Source organism: Microtus oregoni, unplaced genomic scaffold (genome assembly GCF_018167655.1).
Source record: "Microtus oregoni isolate MIOR12 unplaced genomic scaffold, Mior012 000041F_ref0000270, whole genome shotgun sequence".
Classification (NCBI taxonomy): Eukaryota; Metazoa; Chordata; class Mammalia; order Rodentia; family Cricetidae; genus Microtus; species Microtus oregoni.
In genome coordinates this window covers 18,687,461-18,702,475 of record NW_024543208.1, presented here as the reverse complement: position 1 = coordinate 18,702,475, position 15,015 = coordinate 18,687,461, and the positions used below count along the sequence as shown (strand labels likewise).

Genomic DNA, 15,015 nt, shown 5'->3' with positions numbered 1-15,015 from the left:
GTTTGCCCTGTCCAGGTCATTTCTAGGATTTGGGCGGCTACTGCCACGAGTCCCATTTTTCTGCTTCCAGTGGCATTCCACAGATTTATAACTTTAACCCAGCCATTTAATATTTCACTCTTTCAACATATGATCCTTTAACATGAGCCCTTTCTGTTTAAAAACCTGGATTTTAAAATTGAGAATTAATTCAAATGGCTACTTTTTGGTAAGATAAGAATTATTTGAGGGCTGGAGAGATGGCTCAGCAGCTAAGGGCATTGCCTGCTCTTTCAAAGGTCCTGAGTTCAATTTCCAGCAACCCACATGGGTTGTAATGAGATCAGACACCCTCTTGAGGAAGAGACCTGGTTAGTTGTCCTCATCAAACTAGACCATGAAACCAATATGGACAAGTTCAACAGAACCACCATATATGGGTGCCCACACATGCTTCAGCATTGCCAGGGCATAAATTTTTTTAAAAATGGAAGAATTATTTGATGACTTTCTCTGGGTAAAATAAACACAAATGTGGGGATATAGAAAATGCTACATAAAAACTTTATGATGCATGTGCTTTTCCAAGAAAAGAAAAAAGAAAGGAATTAAAGAGGACTGGCAGGCGTCTAATCGGCTTTGTCTTTTGATTCTGTTTGGCCATCAACAATGATGTAAGACTTGGACAGAATGCTGCCTCTCTGTGCCATCGTTAAATTTCTTGTTTAACGATGTATACACGTTGGTGTATACACTTCATTGTGCTTTGGGGAACGACTCTAGAAACCCGTAAACTAATGCTTTGCAAAGCCTAAACAAGAATGTCTCAAGCCGGCGTTAGAAAGACCTCCTTTTGTGATGTGAATAGAACATATGGGGATTTTTTTTCTTTTAACCAATCACATATTTCTAATGTGAGAGAGACAGAGAAAGGGACAGAGAGAAACCAAAGCTGAACTCACAAAGGAAAGCCTGGAGCTGGCTAACATATATACTGATGTTTGGAAGTCCTCCTGGGGATTCGAGTGCACAAATATCTTCAGATGAGCTGGTCCCTTTGTAGGACAATCATCATTCGTGCTTACTCATTATTTGAAAGCTTACAAACTAAAAACTGAAGGCAGATACTTTTTCCCCCAATCAAGCCATCATAGTATACTAATTAATTTTTGTAAATGTCATACTATTCACCGCGATTTTTAAGACATTTCATACTTCACTCTGAAAAGAATCAACCCGGTCCCACAAAGCTGGAGTGGCTCATTTTATCTTGACTGACTCGCTCTGTAATTAGCATGGAAGATTTATAATCCACCAAAGCTAATTGGGCCATTAGCCTCTGTCTTCCTCCTATCCAAAGGAGTTGCGAGGGCTCAAGCCATGAGTGCTGTCATTACTTATAATTGTCCCCAGCACACTTTTTTTTCAAGCCATACTAATGGGTAATCAAAATGATAATCACAAAATACAGCTAATTCGAATTAAAGACCAGCACAACAACACCCTCAGACTATATGGCCATGTAAATGTTTGCACACACTTTTTTGTGTTGCGGGACTCAAAACTGGGACATTTCTAAAACTATGTTTGGTGGCTTCAATACTCTTTTTACTGAGTGACAGCAAGAATAATGTCATCCAGCCAATGCCTCAGCATCAAGATATTCTTGTAGAGAAAAAAGACGTCTGTGAACAAGGTATTAGTCAGTCTATTACCACTATACAATCATGGGCTAAGTTGTATTCAACTTAGACCTTTTGAGCTCCAGGATAATGTTAATCCATGTGCCTTATCTTGAGGAGACAAAGACCCTGTCCTTCATATCACCGCAGATTCTCAGGCATCATGACACTGGGGACAGAAGGAGAAATGATTCAGTAGCTAATCACTGAAGCTGTGCCCATTTGCACTGCCGTAGCTATGTTTGAACACAGTCTGTAGGCCTCTATGGGGAGACATTTCAGATAACCACGCATCATTTCAAGTCTGTGTGCAACACCGACTGCATATTCACAGAAGAAAAGAAGGTTACAGAGATGGATGTGGCTACGGCTGCCAGGTAGAATCACGTGCACAGAGCACAGACCCATGAGTATTTTAGCATCCCTACCAGCTTCCTCTGGTGCTTCTAAGACAAAAATGAACAGGTTTGAAAATTGTCAATGTATTCAAAACAAGGAAACGTTATCCCTACGCTTAGATTGGGTCATTCGGGCATATTTCAAACTCAAGGCTTGAGCCGCTGCTGTGTGGTCCTGTGGCCAACAAAGTAAAATTACACAAATGCACATGCACACACACACACGTGTGTGTATGTATATATCTATATATGTCCATATATACCCATATACCCATATATATATATCTCACATCTCTGGATTCCTTTCATTTGTCTTCCAAGAAAGGGACAACCATGAAGAATTCCTTAAATACACATGCTACACTATCACAACAAAGGGAAGGAATTCTGTGCACGGTATTCCCGCCTTCACAAAGTCTTCTCATTCTCCTTGCTCGTTAAAAGTACAGCTGTACTCAAATTAATGATTTGGGTCTTGTTGCTGTAAATATTTAAAAAAAAAAAAAAAGAACAGAGTGATTTGTGCCTAGATCAGTTTAGGTGACTCACTGTAGTTATTCTCCGCCGCTCAGTTGCCAGATGATCTTCATCCTCTCAGTCAACAGGGAGGAAAGCTCATTCAGATGTGGGGGTAGCAGGCTTGCCTGGGGAGTGCTGGACCCTGGGTTCTGTCGCCAGTGTCCCACAGCCAAAGGGCATTTACAGAGAAGATAGCACGTGTGACCTCGCTGGAGAGGACATTAAATTTGGCCATTTTTTTTCTAAACTAAAAATCTCATTTTGAATACATTGTGTTTTGAGTTTCCTAAAGGAAGGAGATGAAGCCAGAAAAGGAGAAGGCCGGACCATGCTTGAATTTTGAGATAGCGAATGAGGTCCAGTCCATTGCAGCCAACGTTTGCTCGATGAATGTAGCATGTGTAAATTGCAGGGACACGGTAGAGAGATGGACCCTAATTCCTCTTCTAATCATTTTGCTAGTCCTAGAGCAGGGAATGATGTCTCAATTAACAACAGCATCGCTGCTGGGTTCGTTCATTAACCGCTGTGTTGTGCGTTCTGTGGCTCTGTGTATTTTGTCTGCCATGTACAGGAATTCAAACCCATTGGTGCCGCGCACAACAGAAGGGCCCAGCCTTTCGTTGCAGCAGCAAACATTGATGACAAAAGACAGGTAGTGAGCGCTTCCTATAACTCACCAATTGGGCTCTATTCAACTAGCAATATCCAAGATGCGCTACACGGCCAACTGCGGGGTCTCATCCCCAGTTCACCTCAAAAGTAAGTACTGTCGCTCAGTTCCAGCCAATGTTCTTCACAACGTGGTTTCTTTCCCGACGTCCACCTCTTGCCATTTCCTCCTTTACGCTCTCGAAGGTACTATCACACTTGTTTTTAAAGAGAAGCATCTAGAACTTGGCTCTAATTGTTCTGGAGCCCAGTCAGCCAGTTCCTGAATAGTTAGTAGCTACGAGGTCTGGTTCCGTCACCACCGTTCTTAGGCATGTCAGTATTTGGTGGTTAATCATCCTCTCTGCACAAATCTCATGCATTTACTTTTAACCCCCAAGAGATTGAGCCGCCACTGAGGGATTTTTCTTTAACCCTTTGTTTTTGCAGGATGTGAACTACTTTGAACACAAGCACAATATTCGGCCCAAACCTTTCATAATTCCAGGCCGAACAAGGTCATAAACTCTGAGATTGTGAAGTTTGAAGTGCATGCTGCTTTAATCAATTCTTACTAACTGCCCGGAAAAGTAACTTCTAGGTGTCTGGAGTGACTCTTCACTGTGAAGCTTATGTTCAAAGCAGAAGGCAACAACTCACTTAGCAGCGAAGGGTAGCCAGGTAGCACCCATTACTGAGGGTAAATATTGACTAGATGGCAGAGCTGTGAAATCTTAGGTGATCACCGTGTGTATTTATAACTAATGAGCCAGAAGCTCTCCGGATCCCATCCAGAACACAGTGACCTCTCAGGCAGACAGATGAACCCTGTCCCAGGTCAGGAAAGCCCAGCCTGCAGAGACAAAAAAGGGGGGTAGGGAAACAGCCCAGGCAGCAGCAAGGGGAAGCCAGGATTGCTTTATGAGTTTGACAGACTCTGGCCATCCCACCTCAGTTCCTGCCTCTCTTTGCACCTTCAAACCCACCACTTTAGCCCTGATAGAAGACTAGCTTTTCATACGTATGAATTCTTTCAAAGGAAGAAAGGCTCCTGAGACAGAAACCTTTCTGTCTGGTGAAAATCAGTATTAAGATGAGAGAAGGAAAGCAGTTACTGTGAGTGTTGCTGACTCTCATGGAATACGCTGTATATGAAAGATGATAATACTAAAACTCTAAATTCTTTATCTGTCAATCGGAGGCATGATTATTTCCAGAATCTTCTCTAGACATTGAACTTGAACTTCAGTTGAAAGGAATACCAAAATCGCAACTTCAGGAAGCCTCAAATCCATCACTCTGTCCTTTGGTTAGTTAACCCAAGGGAGCTACTGATCAGAATAGGTGGATGCTAACGGGTTAGAGAAGTGGCAGAATGGGGTGCATCAGGTGCCCCAAACTGGTAGTACATAGGTGATCTCACACCTTAGACATAATTTATTTAGCCCTCCCATTGTTTGCTTTATATGGGGGTTAATTAAATATCTCTACGTGCCATCTTAATGAAACGCTCATCACTGTTAAGTATATGTTAATCGATACGTTTCATAATTATGTGACTGACCCTGTAGGTACTGAATTCCTGCGACTAGTAAATCCTTACATCATATGTGGTTTTTCTAAGTGTAGACCCTTCATTAAGCCACAGGAAGGGTCAGGAGATTGTCTCCAAATAAACCACACAATTTTCCTATCAGACACAGGAGAAATGTAAACGGGAAAGAGGTAGAAAGGCTCTAAGAAAGCTGTGACGTCACAGGAGATGTCTCTGTAGGGCTGGTACCAAGTTTTATCCCCACAACGTAGAAATGAGTCTGGAGCATCACGGTGTGTGCTCATCCCATGTGCACCGGATAAAGGCATGAAATCCAGAGAGTACTCCATGTTTCCTGAGTGGGAGACACGAAGCATCAGAAGCCGCTATCCCCACTCCACCTGTAGGTCTACCCCGTGCTCTCCATCTCCTTCTTCCCATTCCTTCTTCTCCTTGTCTTTTCCCTTTTTTTTCAATACTACTCCTGCAGCACTCCACCTTCCATCACACAACACACCATATTAAAAGTTGAAAATGCATAGGACACATGCTTTTAATCCCAGCACTCAGGAGGCAGAGGCAGGTGGATCTCTGTGAGTTCAAGGTCAGCCTGGTCTACAGAATTAGTCCTAGGACAGCCAGCACTACACAAAGAAACCCTGTCTTAAAAAAAAAAGTTAAAAATGCTATTTTATTATTGAATAGTATATAGCTAAATATATTGAATAAAGACCTAGGACACATTTGATTGTACAATTCAAAGAAAGTCAGGGGGCATTCTGCTATATTTATATAATGCATAATTTATATAATATATTATAAAATATAATTTATTCTATATTAACTTTAAGGTTGTGATAAAGACAAACCATTCACAAGTTTGTCACTTGCAGATACCTCTTAGTACAACAGAATTTAGAAGAAAGGAATCTCCTAAAAACGAGTCAATAAATAAAGGTACCTGCGTACAGATTCTACAGACTAGTGGCAACGTCTCTCTTCTCCCTTCCTCTCTCCTCTCACTATTTGCTCTAGCCTCAGAACTTCCTGCTCTCTCCCAGTGATTTTTCAGCAAGGTAGAATTTTGAGAAACTCCGCATCAAGCTAGCACTGCAAATGAACAACTTGTTCAGGCTGAAGTAGAACAGGTGTAGGGGATTTATGTGTCGCTCTGTCTGGTGTTTCGGTGCTAGCTCTGGCTCCATGATGACTTCATCACAGTCGAAGCCAATTAACACTCCACTGTTCTTAAATTGAAATATGTGGCATCTTAAAGCCGGAGCCATAACTCAAAACGTGCACAAGATATTTTTACGGATCTGAATGTTTTTGTGTAGTTTTAAACAAGTTACATCCAGAAATCTGCCCTCCCCACCAAACGTCTGAACACAGTCCCAGGGAAGTTCAGTGTCCGTAGGAGAACCCACCTGGCTGTGAAATAATTGAGGTCACAGTCCCCTTTCCAGGTGACCTGTCACATCACTAAGACAGCCTCAAGAGATCACACCAGCATCTGCATTCCGGGTCATTAAGGTTAAGTCCCTGGACTCATGAGGCCATTCTGCAGTGCCTAGAGTCCCTGAGAACCATTTTATTCAAATCAACCCAGGAACTCTCTTAACATTGACTTGGACATTTATAAAGGTCACTCTCGTTGGTGTGACATCATTTCCTCCATTTAGTAGATACGGGCCCCTAATTTATGAGTCACAGGACCCCAGTTCGAATGATAAAGGAGGGAGAAATAGAAGACACAGTCTTTGACAAATTAAAACCACATGCACATGTATATCAATATACAATCCCTAATGGCAGAAAAAGATTGCTAATTACAACTCCGAATAGAGCATATCTGTGAGTTCACGTTGATGATAGTTCACCCAGCATCTAGCATCCTGTCTGATGCACAGGAAGCCATGCAAGTTCTAAGCCTCTCCTGAATGGGCCTATTATGTTGGTCCCTCAAGATTTAACTCACTGTCTCAAACTCCCATTTTTCAAGTCCACGAACCTCATTACGCTTACGTCAAATCATTTAATCCTGACCAAACTGCTTGACAAGAGAAAATTTTCTTCCTTCCTTTTAGCAGTTAAAGTCAATTTTAGGAATTGGTGCTGAGCCTAAAAAAACAGTGAATAAGGCCAGATGGCATTCTGGTATGCGACCTAACTCACGTCCTAGCTTGGTTTTAAACAAATTCTCAACAGGCAGGAGCAAAACGGATGGTATAGGAAGTTGGGTTGTACAACACAAGACCCTAAAAAAAATTAACTTATTTATTGACAGTATTGTCCACACTAACCAGGTTGCAACATTGAATGAATTTAAATAAAAAAATACTACCCGGCATCCTTTTGGGTTTTGGTGTCTATGTGGGGCTGTAGTTAACCATGTAGCCCTTCAAAGCAAATGCAAAGATGGGGGTCCCATCCTTCACAGCTGACTTTCAGACAATCGCATGACATCCGTGTCTCAAGTTCACAGCAACACCAACGGGCAATCATAACAGAGGTTTACATGAATAGCTTGACATAGCTCAGCGACGGAGTGACTAATTGGCCTGCTTGAGGCCCTAGGTTCAATTCCCAATACCAAGTTAATTAATACTAACTAATTAACAAATGCATGTCGGGTGTGGCTGCTTGCCAGCTTGTTTCTTAAAGAGAACCAAATCGCCCTCGTTCTTGACTAGGATGACCAACCGTTGTAATATTTTTAAAGTCCCTAAACAATGCTCTTAAAAGGAAATAAAAAATATGCACGGAAATATGTGTGTGTGTGTGTCCAAAATCTTGCATGAAATACCTCTGTACAAAGGAAACAAACCTTAGCCCAGAGTAGCACCCCGAATAATCCAAGATGACCTACTTGTTCTGTGATCAACCACAAGGTGATGAGCATTTATTGACTGTTTCTAGCTCCTATGCTAAGTTACAGAACGGCATTTTAAAAGTATATTCTTAATAAGATAATATATTAAAATAGTAAAGTATTGATAAACTAGCTCAAAAATATAATGTTTATTTAGACTGTCCCACAAGTTGCCAAGGCTTGACTCTGACTGAAGCAAGCTTATTTTGAAACGTTTAGCCTAAATCTTCGTGCTACATAGTGTTATAATTTATGAAATACCATTCTTTATACTCTAATTATAAAATTGAGAGACATAAAAGGATATCTAGCTAATCTTCCTCTGCTGTGGTAAATCCTTCAGCCAGTAGCCTTTAAGTTACCCGCCCACTTGGGCGTGGCCTCTTATACCATATATGCCCACGTAAAATGCACTTGCTCTTTCTCCCGGCTGCTGGATTCCCTTGCTGTTCCCCGTTCGAGCAGAGGACTGTGATCTGCGAGTCTACCCTTAATAAATAACCCTTTATTATACTCGATTCTGAGCTAGTGTGGGATTTCTTTTTAGCAGCCGTCTTCACTCCTCCACCATTTACCTGTGATATTGTCAGAAACTAAATTATTTGGCCTATTTTTTTTTTAATGAAAATAGACATTTGTTGTCTACCTGCTTTATATACTCTTTCCACACATCCACCCTCGACTTGATAGAATCAAGCCAACAAATGCTATATCATCTGCGACTTTATATTGTGTCCAAGTTCTTTGAGCGTGTATTTTTTTTTTTCAGCCTCCCTCTCAGGAACAAGTTAGCCAGGGATTAGACTGATACGCTCGCCCCTTCTGTCCCAGTTCCTTCTAACCTCTCTGTACTTGTTTTCTGTGTTCTCCCGGCCCCTCGTGTCGTCTCTGTGTCACGGTGTCCTTAACACAGTGGCTGCAGCACGCCTTCCGGTGTTGACTGTGCCAGCGGACGCAGCACCCCTTCCTCTGTCAGTACCGTTAGCACCATCTGCCCAGGCGACTTGAAAGTGGCTGCTAAGATGGCCCCTAACATTCCTTTGGAAATGGAACTTCCTGGTGTGAAGATTGTCCATGCTCAATTTAATACACCCATGCAGATGTACTCAGATGACAATATTATGGAAACACTGCAGGGTCAGGTTTCCACCGCTCTGGGGGAGACACCCTCAATGAGGTAATATGAGTCTATTTGAACCGTGGGCCCCCTTGACTAAACACGTGGGCGGTGTTGACTTTGATGGTGTCTTCTAACTGTCTTGGTGGAAAGAAAGCTATGTGAACGCTTCAAAGAAAAAAAATCTTATTGCAAACATTGAAGCCTGGTGATAAAACTCATCTATGGAGAGAAGAGACAGATAGAAAGAAAATGAAACCACATAAAGACCAAATGGATGTCTTTGGAAAGCTACAGTATGCCTTATAAATGCCTGATTTAGTATCCTCAGAAGTGGCTGGTGATCTTACATCTGTCTTTTGTAGGTGAAAAGATGGGAGGTGGGGGCAGGGAGAGACCACAGCTTTTACAGGATGATCCTTTCTCTTTCTCTAATTGCCGCGCGTGGAAAGGATTGTCTCCCTGTCTAAAATGTTTGCATTCCATTAAGGTTTTAAAGCAAATTCTTCAAGCTGTTAGTGAAGATATTCTGTCTTTATTTTGACTAGTTTCTTTTTTGTTATTCATGTCTGTTCCAAGTACCTTTGCAACCAAGCTTTTCCAATTAAAAAGATTTATTAACGGAATAAAATCCCATTGCTTCTTTTAGTGTTGCAAAATCACTTTCTATAAATTATTGTGATACTTGAGAATGCTATGTAGCAATATCTCAGAGTTGTCATGGAGTTTATACAGTGAGTTAATCCCAAAGCCATTTTGTAAAGAAATATATATATATATATATATATATATAATTTTTTTAAATATGACAGGTGATTAAAATATACACAGATAAGTTTCTAGGTGGTACAGTTAAATAACAAAGTATCTAGTGCCTAACAAGTAATATATTTACTTAAAGCATAGTAAATAAAACTGCTCTCGTGATTATTAATGTGACTACTAAAAACAATCGTCAATTTAGCAAACATTGGTGGAGGTTACTTCACTGTGTGGTTTGAAACACTGTCGGGTGAATTCCATTCACTGACAAGTTATATGAAACTTGGTTTTATATAAAAAGGGCATTATTTAAACTTCTATGAGTGAGCTCATTCCTCTACTGTGTCTGCTGGGGTTTTTTTTTCCTGAAGGGGGGGCAGTTTTACATAGCCATCAGACCAGGACTTGTTCTTTAAATTATCATGTCCTGACAGAAGTCACCTCTGTGAATTCACATGGTATTTCTTATACTAGAGACTCACTTGAGAGTAACCCCTGCTCAGCACTGGCTGGGAACAAAGGTTGATACTGTTGTTATGTTGCTTCGCTGTACCCCCGACGATGCATCACCAGCTATATTTGTGTTTCAGTGAACCCACAGCCTCAGTACCCCCTCAATCGGATGTGTACCGCATGCTCCACGACAATCGGGATGAACCAACTCCTCCTCGCCAGTCAGGCTCCTTCAGGGTGCTCCAGGAAATGGTGAACGACGGGCCTGGTGAGCCTCTACTACTATCTACTGACTTGTTTGTAAAGGTCCTCAGATGGGCGGAGAAGAGGAACTGAGCCATAGGGGATGGGCGTCTGAATACTGGTTTTAGTCAGTATGCAAGTGAGTCTTTGCTCAGAAGGATTTAGGGAAAGAACTTTCTGGATGTGTCCAAGTATTCATGAAACAAAACCACTCATTTGAGTAAAAAATACCAAAACCAAATCCTATCCATAGTAGTCAAGGGCCAGCATAGCTTATTAATCAAAAGATTTACTTTTCAACAGATACTAGAAGATTTCTCAGCCTCTTCCCCCACAGTTCCTTGAAGTATTATAAACCCTGAGGCAAAAAAAGAAAACATGAAACGACTGGATGTGGTGGTGCACACCTGTAATCCCAGCACTCAGGAGGCAGAGGCAGGCTGATCTCTGAGTCCGAGGCCAGCCTGGTCTACAGAGTGAGTTCCAGAACAGGAGGGCTACACACAGAAAGCCTGTCTTGAAGAATTATAGATAGATAGATAGATAGATAGATAGATAGATAGATAGATAGAGATAGATAGACAGACAGACAGGAAATAAAACCTACAGTGCTCCTTGCTCTGGGCAAAGTGCCTTGCATATAGTATTACTAAGTTTTCACAATAACTCGGGAAGGTAGAAACTATTATTTGCCCCAATTGACAAATGAGAAACAGAGGCAGAAGAAAAGCGGAGTTGGATAAGGTCGCACAACCAGTACGTCGGAGCACTAACTTCTCGCCCAATTCTGTTGTCCTCAAGTTTCTACTTCAGCCCAGGCATTTTTCTCCCTACAAGATATACAGTGCCCTTCAAGAGTCGCACAAAAGGCAGAAACGCCTCATGAGGATGGGTGCAAAAATGGAAGTTAAATGCTGGCAAGGTTCCAGAAACAATGGCCAACTGTGTCCATCAGTGGTGCTCCTTAGAAAGTTCATTCAGCAACAGCCCAGCAGTTCTGTGCCTACACAGACATCTCAAAGCAGAAATGCAGACACACACTTGTACAATGGTATTCCAGTTATTCACAAGGACCAGGCGGATGGAAACATTCAAATTCCCGTTGAGACCTGAGTAGATAGACAAAACGTGATAACATATCCAGGACACAGTGTTATTCCACCTCTAAAAGGTCTGAGATCCTGACTGACGCGAGAATCTGGATGAACCTGGAAAGCTATAGGCTAGGTCAAAGAAACCAGACATAAAAGGAAAGATCCTGTTGGTTCTGTTTATATTGAACATTCACTAGAGCAGACCAATTTATAGATAGAAAGTGGAGAAGAGGTTTTTAGGGTTGAGAGGGAGGGGAAGAACACTTCCTGCCTGGTGGTTACACGGGCTGCAGTTTCTGTCCACAGATAATGAAAAGGGAACAGAACACACGTGATATGCAGCAGGTGAGTATCCTCAGAAAGCATTGGAATAGAAAATTTTATGTCGTATTTTTTTTTTTCCCGGAAGACATCAAATGAAAGAAGCTCTCTGCTCTCTCCAGCATCTTGCAAGAGTTCCCCATAGCAGATTTTGGAAGCAATTTCATTTTTTTAAAGGGGCTGTTTCAGAACCAAGTCTCTTCTGCACCAGTGGGTCCTACTCCCTTTGAAACCGCGGGGCGGACGCAGCTGAAGGATTCCTTGGGCTAAAGTTTCACACTTTAAAATAGACACTAAAGTGCTCGCTGTCAAATAGACTCCCAAGTACAAACGGAGCCAGCTGTTCCCTACCATAAATGGAAACGCTTTGTTTTTCAGATGATCGTCCCGCTGGAACCAGAAGCGTGAGGGCTCCAGTTACTAAAGTCCACGGCGGAGCTGGCAGTGCCCCGAGGATGCCACTCTGCGACAAGTGTGGCCGTGGCATTGTGTACGTCTTGCTTTAACTCGGGAATTCACGTTGGGTCTCCTTGGCAGTTTTCCATTTCTTGTACTTCTAAGCCTTTATGTAGAAAGGCAATGTTGAAAAAGTTAAATTTCTGTTCCTTAACTTAAAATAGAACATCTACAAGGCTTTAGCGTATTTGGCCAGTGTGCTGTAAGTCAGAACCTTAAATTGGCATAGCACGTGAATCAGCAGGCTGTACCTTCAGAAATACGTTTGTGAAAAAAAGATTCTGCCCAAATGTGCTTATGAAAACAATTTTCAAGAATCATGATTTCCAGTTTAAAAGTAAATTTCATTAATATATAATCTTTGAATACTTACTTCTCTATATAGAAGAGAAGCAGATGCAGGGACTATTGGGCTGTGAATTAAAATGCATTGTGTGACCAATTATTTTAATTATACAAATATCAAGATAGAAATTTTTAAAATACTGCCAACTTTCATTGTCAAGAAATTCCACATGGAAACAGTCACCTTTGCTGAATTCAGATGTTTTTAAATGAGTCATATCATCTTAAGTGTGTTTCACGGGGCCACTTCGCCCATTCGTTTCTCCCCAGCACAAGTAGAGACAAAATTCGCCCAGTTATCCAAGAGAGCAGTGAGCGAGTGAGGGGCCTGCTTAGAATGGAAGGAACAGAGGGGGGACAGAAAGAAAAGGGGGTGATTTAACAGCATTTCTGAAAAGATGCAACTCATGACATCACCAAAACTAATTATTACGCCTAAAGAAAAAGAAACCGTGTCCTTGGTTAAAGTGAGCCCACCCAATGGGTGTGCCCTCTCTATTGGGTAGAGTAGATGCAGGACTTAGGATAGAAAGTCAGCCGAGGGACTTCTAACTTTACATCCCATGGCTGACTCAAAGCAACTGCATAGATTGTGCTCCCACTTGTAAAGAATCTGGGGGCAGGGTATGAGACAGGAGCCTACAGTTCTCGAAGTTACTGTGTTCGAGACTATGAAGACTATTCACACCTCGGTATCAGAGGTGAGACCAAATGTGTCATGAAAATATCCGATATGCGCTGTGGTTCCTGACTGTAAACTGCCGAGCCTACGGGCAACATCCTCTTCCTTTCTGGACTGGTTTCACCCGTGTCCTCTCTGTCTTCTCCCTGCAGAGGCGCTGTCGTCAAGGCCCGGGATAAGTACCGGCACCCCGAGTGCTTCGTGTGTGCTGACTGTAACCTCAACCTCAAGCAGAAGGGCTACTTCTTCGTGGAGGGGGAGCTGTACTGTGAGACCCATGCGAGAGCCCGTACGAGACCCCCAGAAGGCTACGACACCGTCACTCTGTACCCCAAAGCCTAAGTCCTTTGCAGACGAGAACACGCATGCTCGCACCCATGCACACTTACACTGGCCCACAACATGGATGGCTTTAGCAGAAAGAGTGCGAACAGTCACCTCCCAATCTGAAGCCACGGCTTTTTAGGCATGTATCCTATTGTGTAGTGAGGGCAAGAAATGGGAAGGCAAAAGCCCACCTCGTGACAAAACCAGTATTATCTGCGATATGCAATTCTTTATCTTTGGGGACAGCAATGGTGACATTTAAAGCAATAATGTTTCAACCTTATGCTCCACCATTTCCATCTGTTATACCACCATTGGATGTGGTTAACACCTGGATATTTGGGGGAGTCGAGTTGTTTTTCCTTCAGAATTGCTTTTGATAATTGTAGTAAGAAATGCCAAATAGCAACCTTGTATTCTAACAGAATCCCCAAGTGTCTGTGTCTGTTTTTCCTAGCGTGCTTGTCAGGAAGCCGCTTCCAGGATTTCTCTGTTTTGTAGGCAAACACAAACACAATAAATATGGGAAGCATGTTTTTAAATTCCCAGTGAAGCAGTATTCGGTGGAGTCATCGTTTGAGCAGGAGGACCCACTCCTGTGTTAGCATGCAAACAGACAAGTATTATAAGAAGCTCGTGTCCTCATTAGTTTTTATACTTCAGTCCCTTGTGTGTATGGTAGGGGCTGGAATGTGTTCGTGGTTCAGAGGTGAGGGGGCGGGGTCCTGAAAAAGAGTGACCATGTTTGTGGAGGCCAGCGATCAACCTTCATGTCATTCTTCAGGAGCCGTCAATGTTGGGTTTTGGGACTCGGGGCTTGCTGGTTTGGCTAGGATGAGTTTTCAGCAACCCAGAGATCTGCCCTTCTCTGCGTCGCCAGGTGACCTTACAAGTAGCTGTCGGCACCCCTGCCTTTTTAATGGGGGCTGAGGATCCAACTTCGCCCTTCCACTTGGTAGGCAAGCACTTCATTGACTGAAGAATTTCCTCGACTCCCTCGCTGTTTCTCATGGGCCCTAAGTTTCTGCTGATGGGAGCATTGAAATTTTCTAGTTTAGGGTAATTCAATACGTTTTCCATTATACATTTTTTGGGGGGCTTGGGCTTGGGCTCTCTTTATCTTTTAGGTTTATTTTATTGTATGTATGTGTGTATTTTCTGTGCGAGTATGTATGTGTACCACGTGCATGCCAGATACCTCCAGAAGTCAGAAGAAAGGGATGGGTCCCCTGGAACCGGAGTTAAGGGAGGTTATGAGTCACTATGGAGGTGCTAGGAGCTCAACTTGGTCTCTGCACGAATACCAAGTGCTCTGAACTAATCAGCCTTGTCTCCAGCACACAGCATGGGCTCTTTTGATTGAACCATCTCATTCACTTAAACATCGAGTAAAATGGGAAGCTCAAGGTCTGTCAGGGTTGTTTCTCTCTCTGACTCGGTGTGCCCTCTTCTGTACCCCAGGATGACATATCCTGTGGGGGGGACCACCTGCTAGGACTCCCTGGGCCCCACTGCCGATCTCCATGTCTTTGCTGAGAACTTGCTCTCCGCATAGTTCAGCCCAAGCCTTAACCTTGTCT

General features: G+C 42.6%; 1 protein-coding gene across 3 annotated transcripts in view; it reads left to right on the top strand.

The window, feature by feature from the left end:
- Pdlim3 (PDZ and LIM domain 3) overlaps positions 1-14,013 on the top strand; it is a 31,553-nt gene extending 17,540 nt beyond the window's left edge. Inside the window, exons 4-8 of one of the 3 annotated variants that reach the window (XM_041632564.1) lie at positions 3,680-3,747; positions 8,549-8,812; positions 10,105-10,235; positions 12,004-12,115; positions 13,261-14,013. In XM_041632564.1, coding sequence (XP_041488498.1) covers positions 3,680-3,747; positions 8,549-8,812; positions 10,105-10,235; positions 12,004-12,115; positions 13,261-13,450 — 765 coding nt within the window. In that variant the 3' untranslated portion in view covers positions 13,451-14,013. Of the gene's footprint in view, positions 1-3,152; positions 3,341-3,679; positions 3,748-8,548; positions 8,813-10,104; positions 10,236-12,003; positions 12,116-13,260 lie in introns of all 3 variants that reach the window. The other 2 variants (XM_041632566.1, XM_041632565.1) reach the window with 2 other exon arrangements.
- The last annotated feature ends 1,002 nt before the right edge of the window (positions 14,014-15,015 follow it).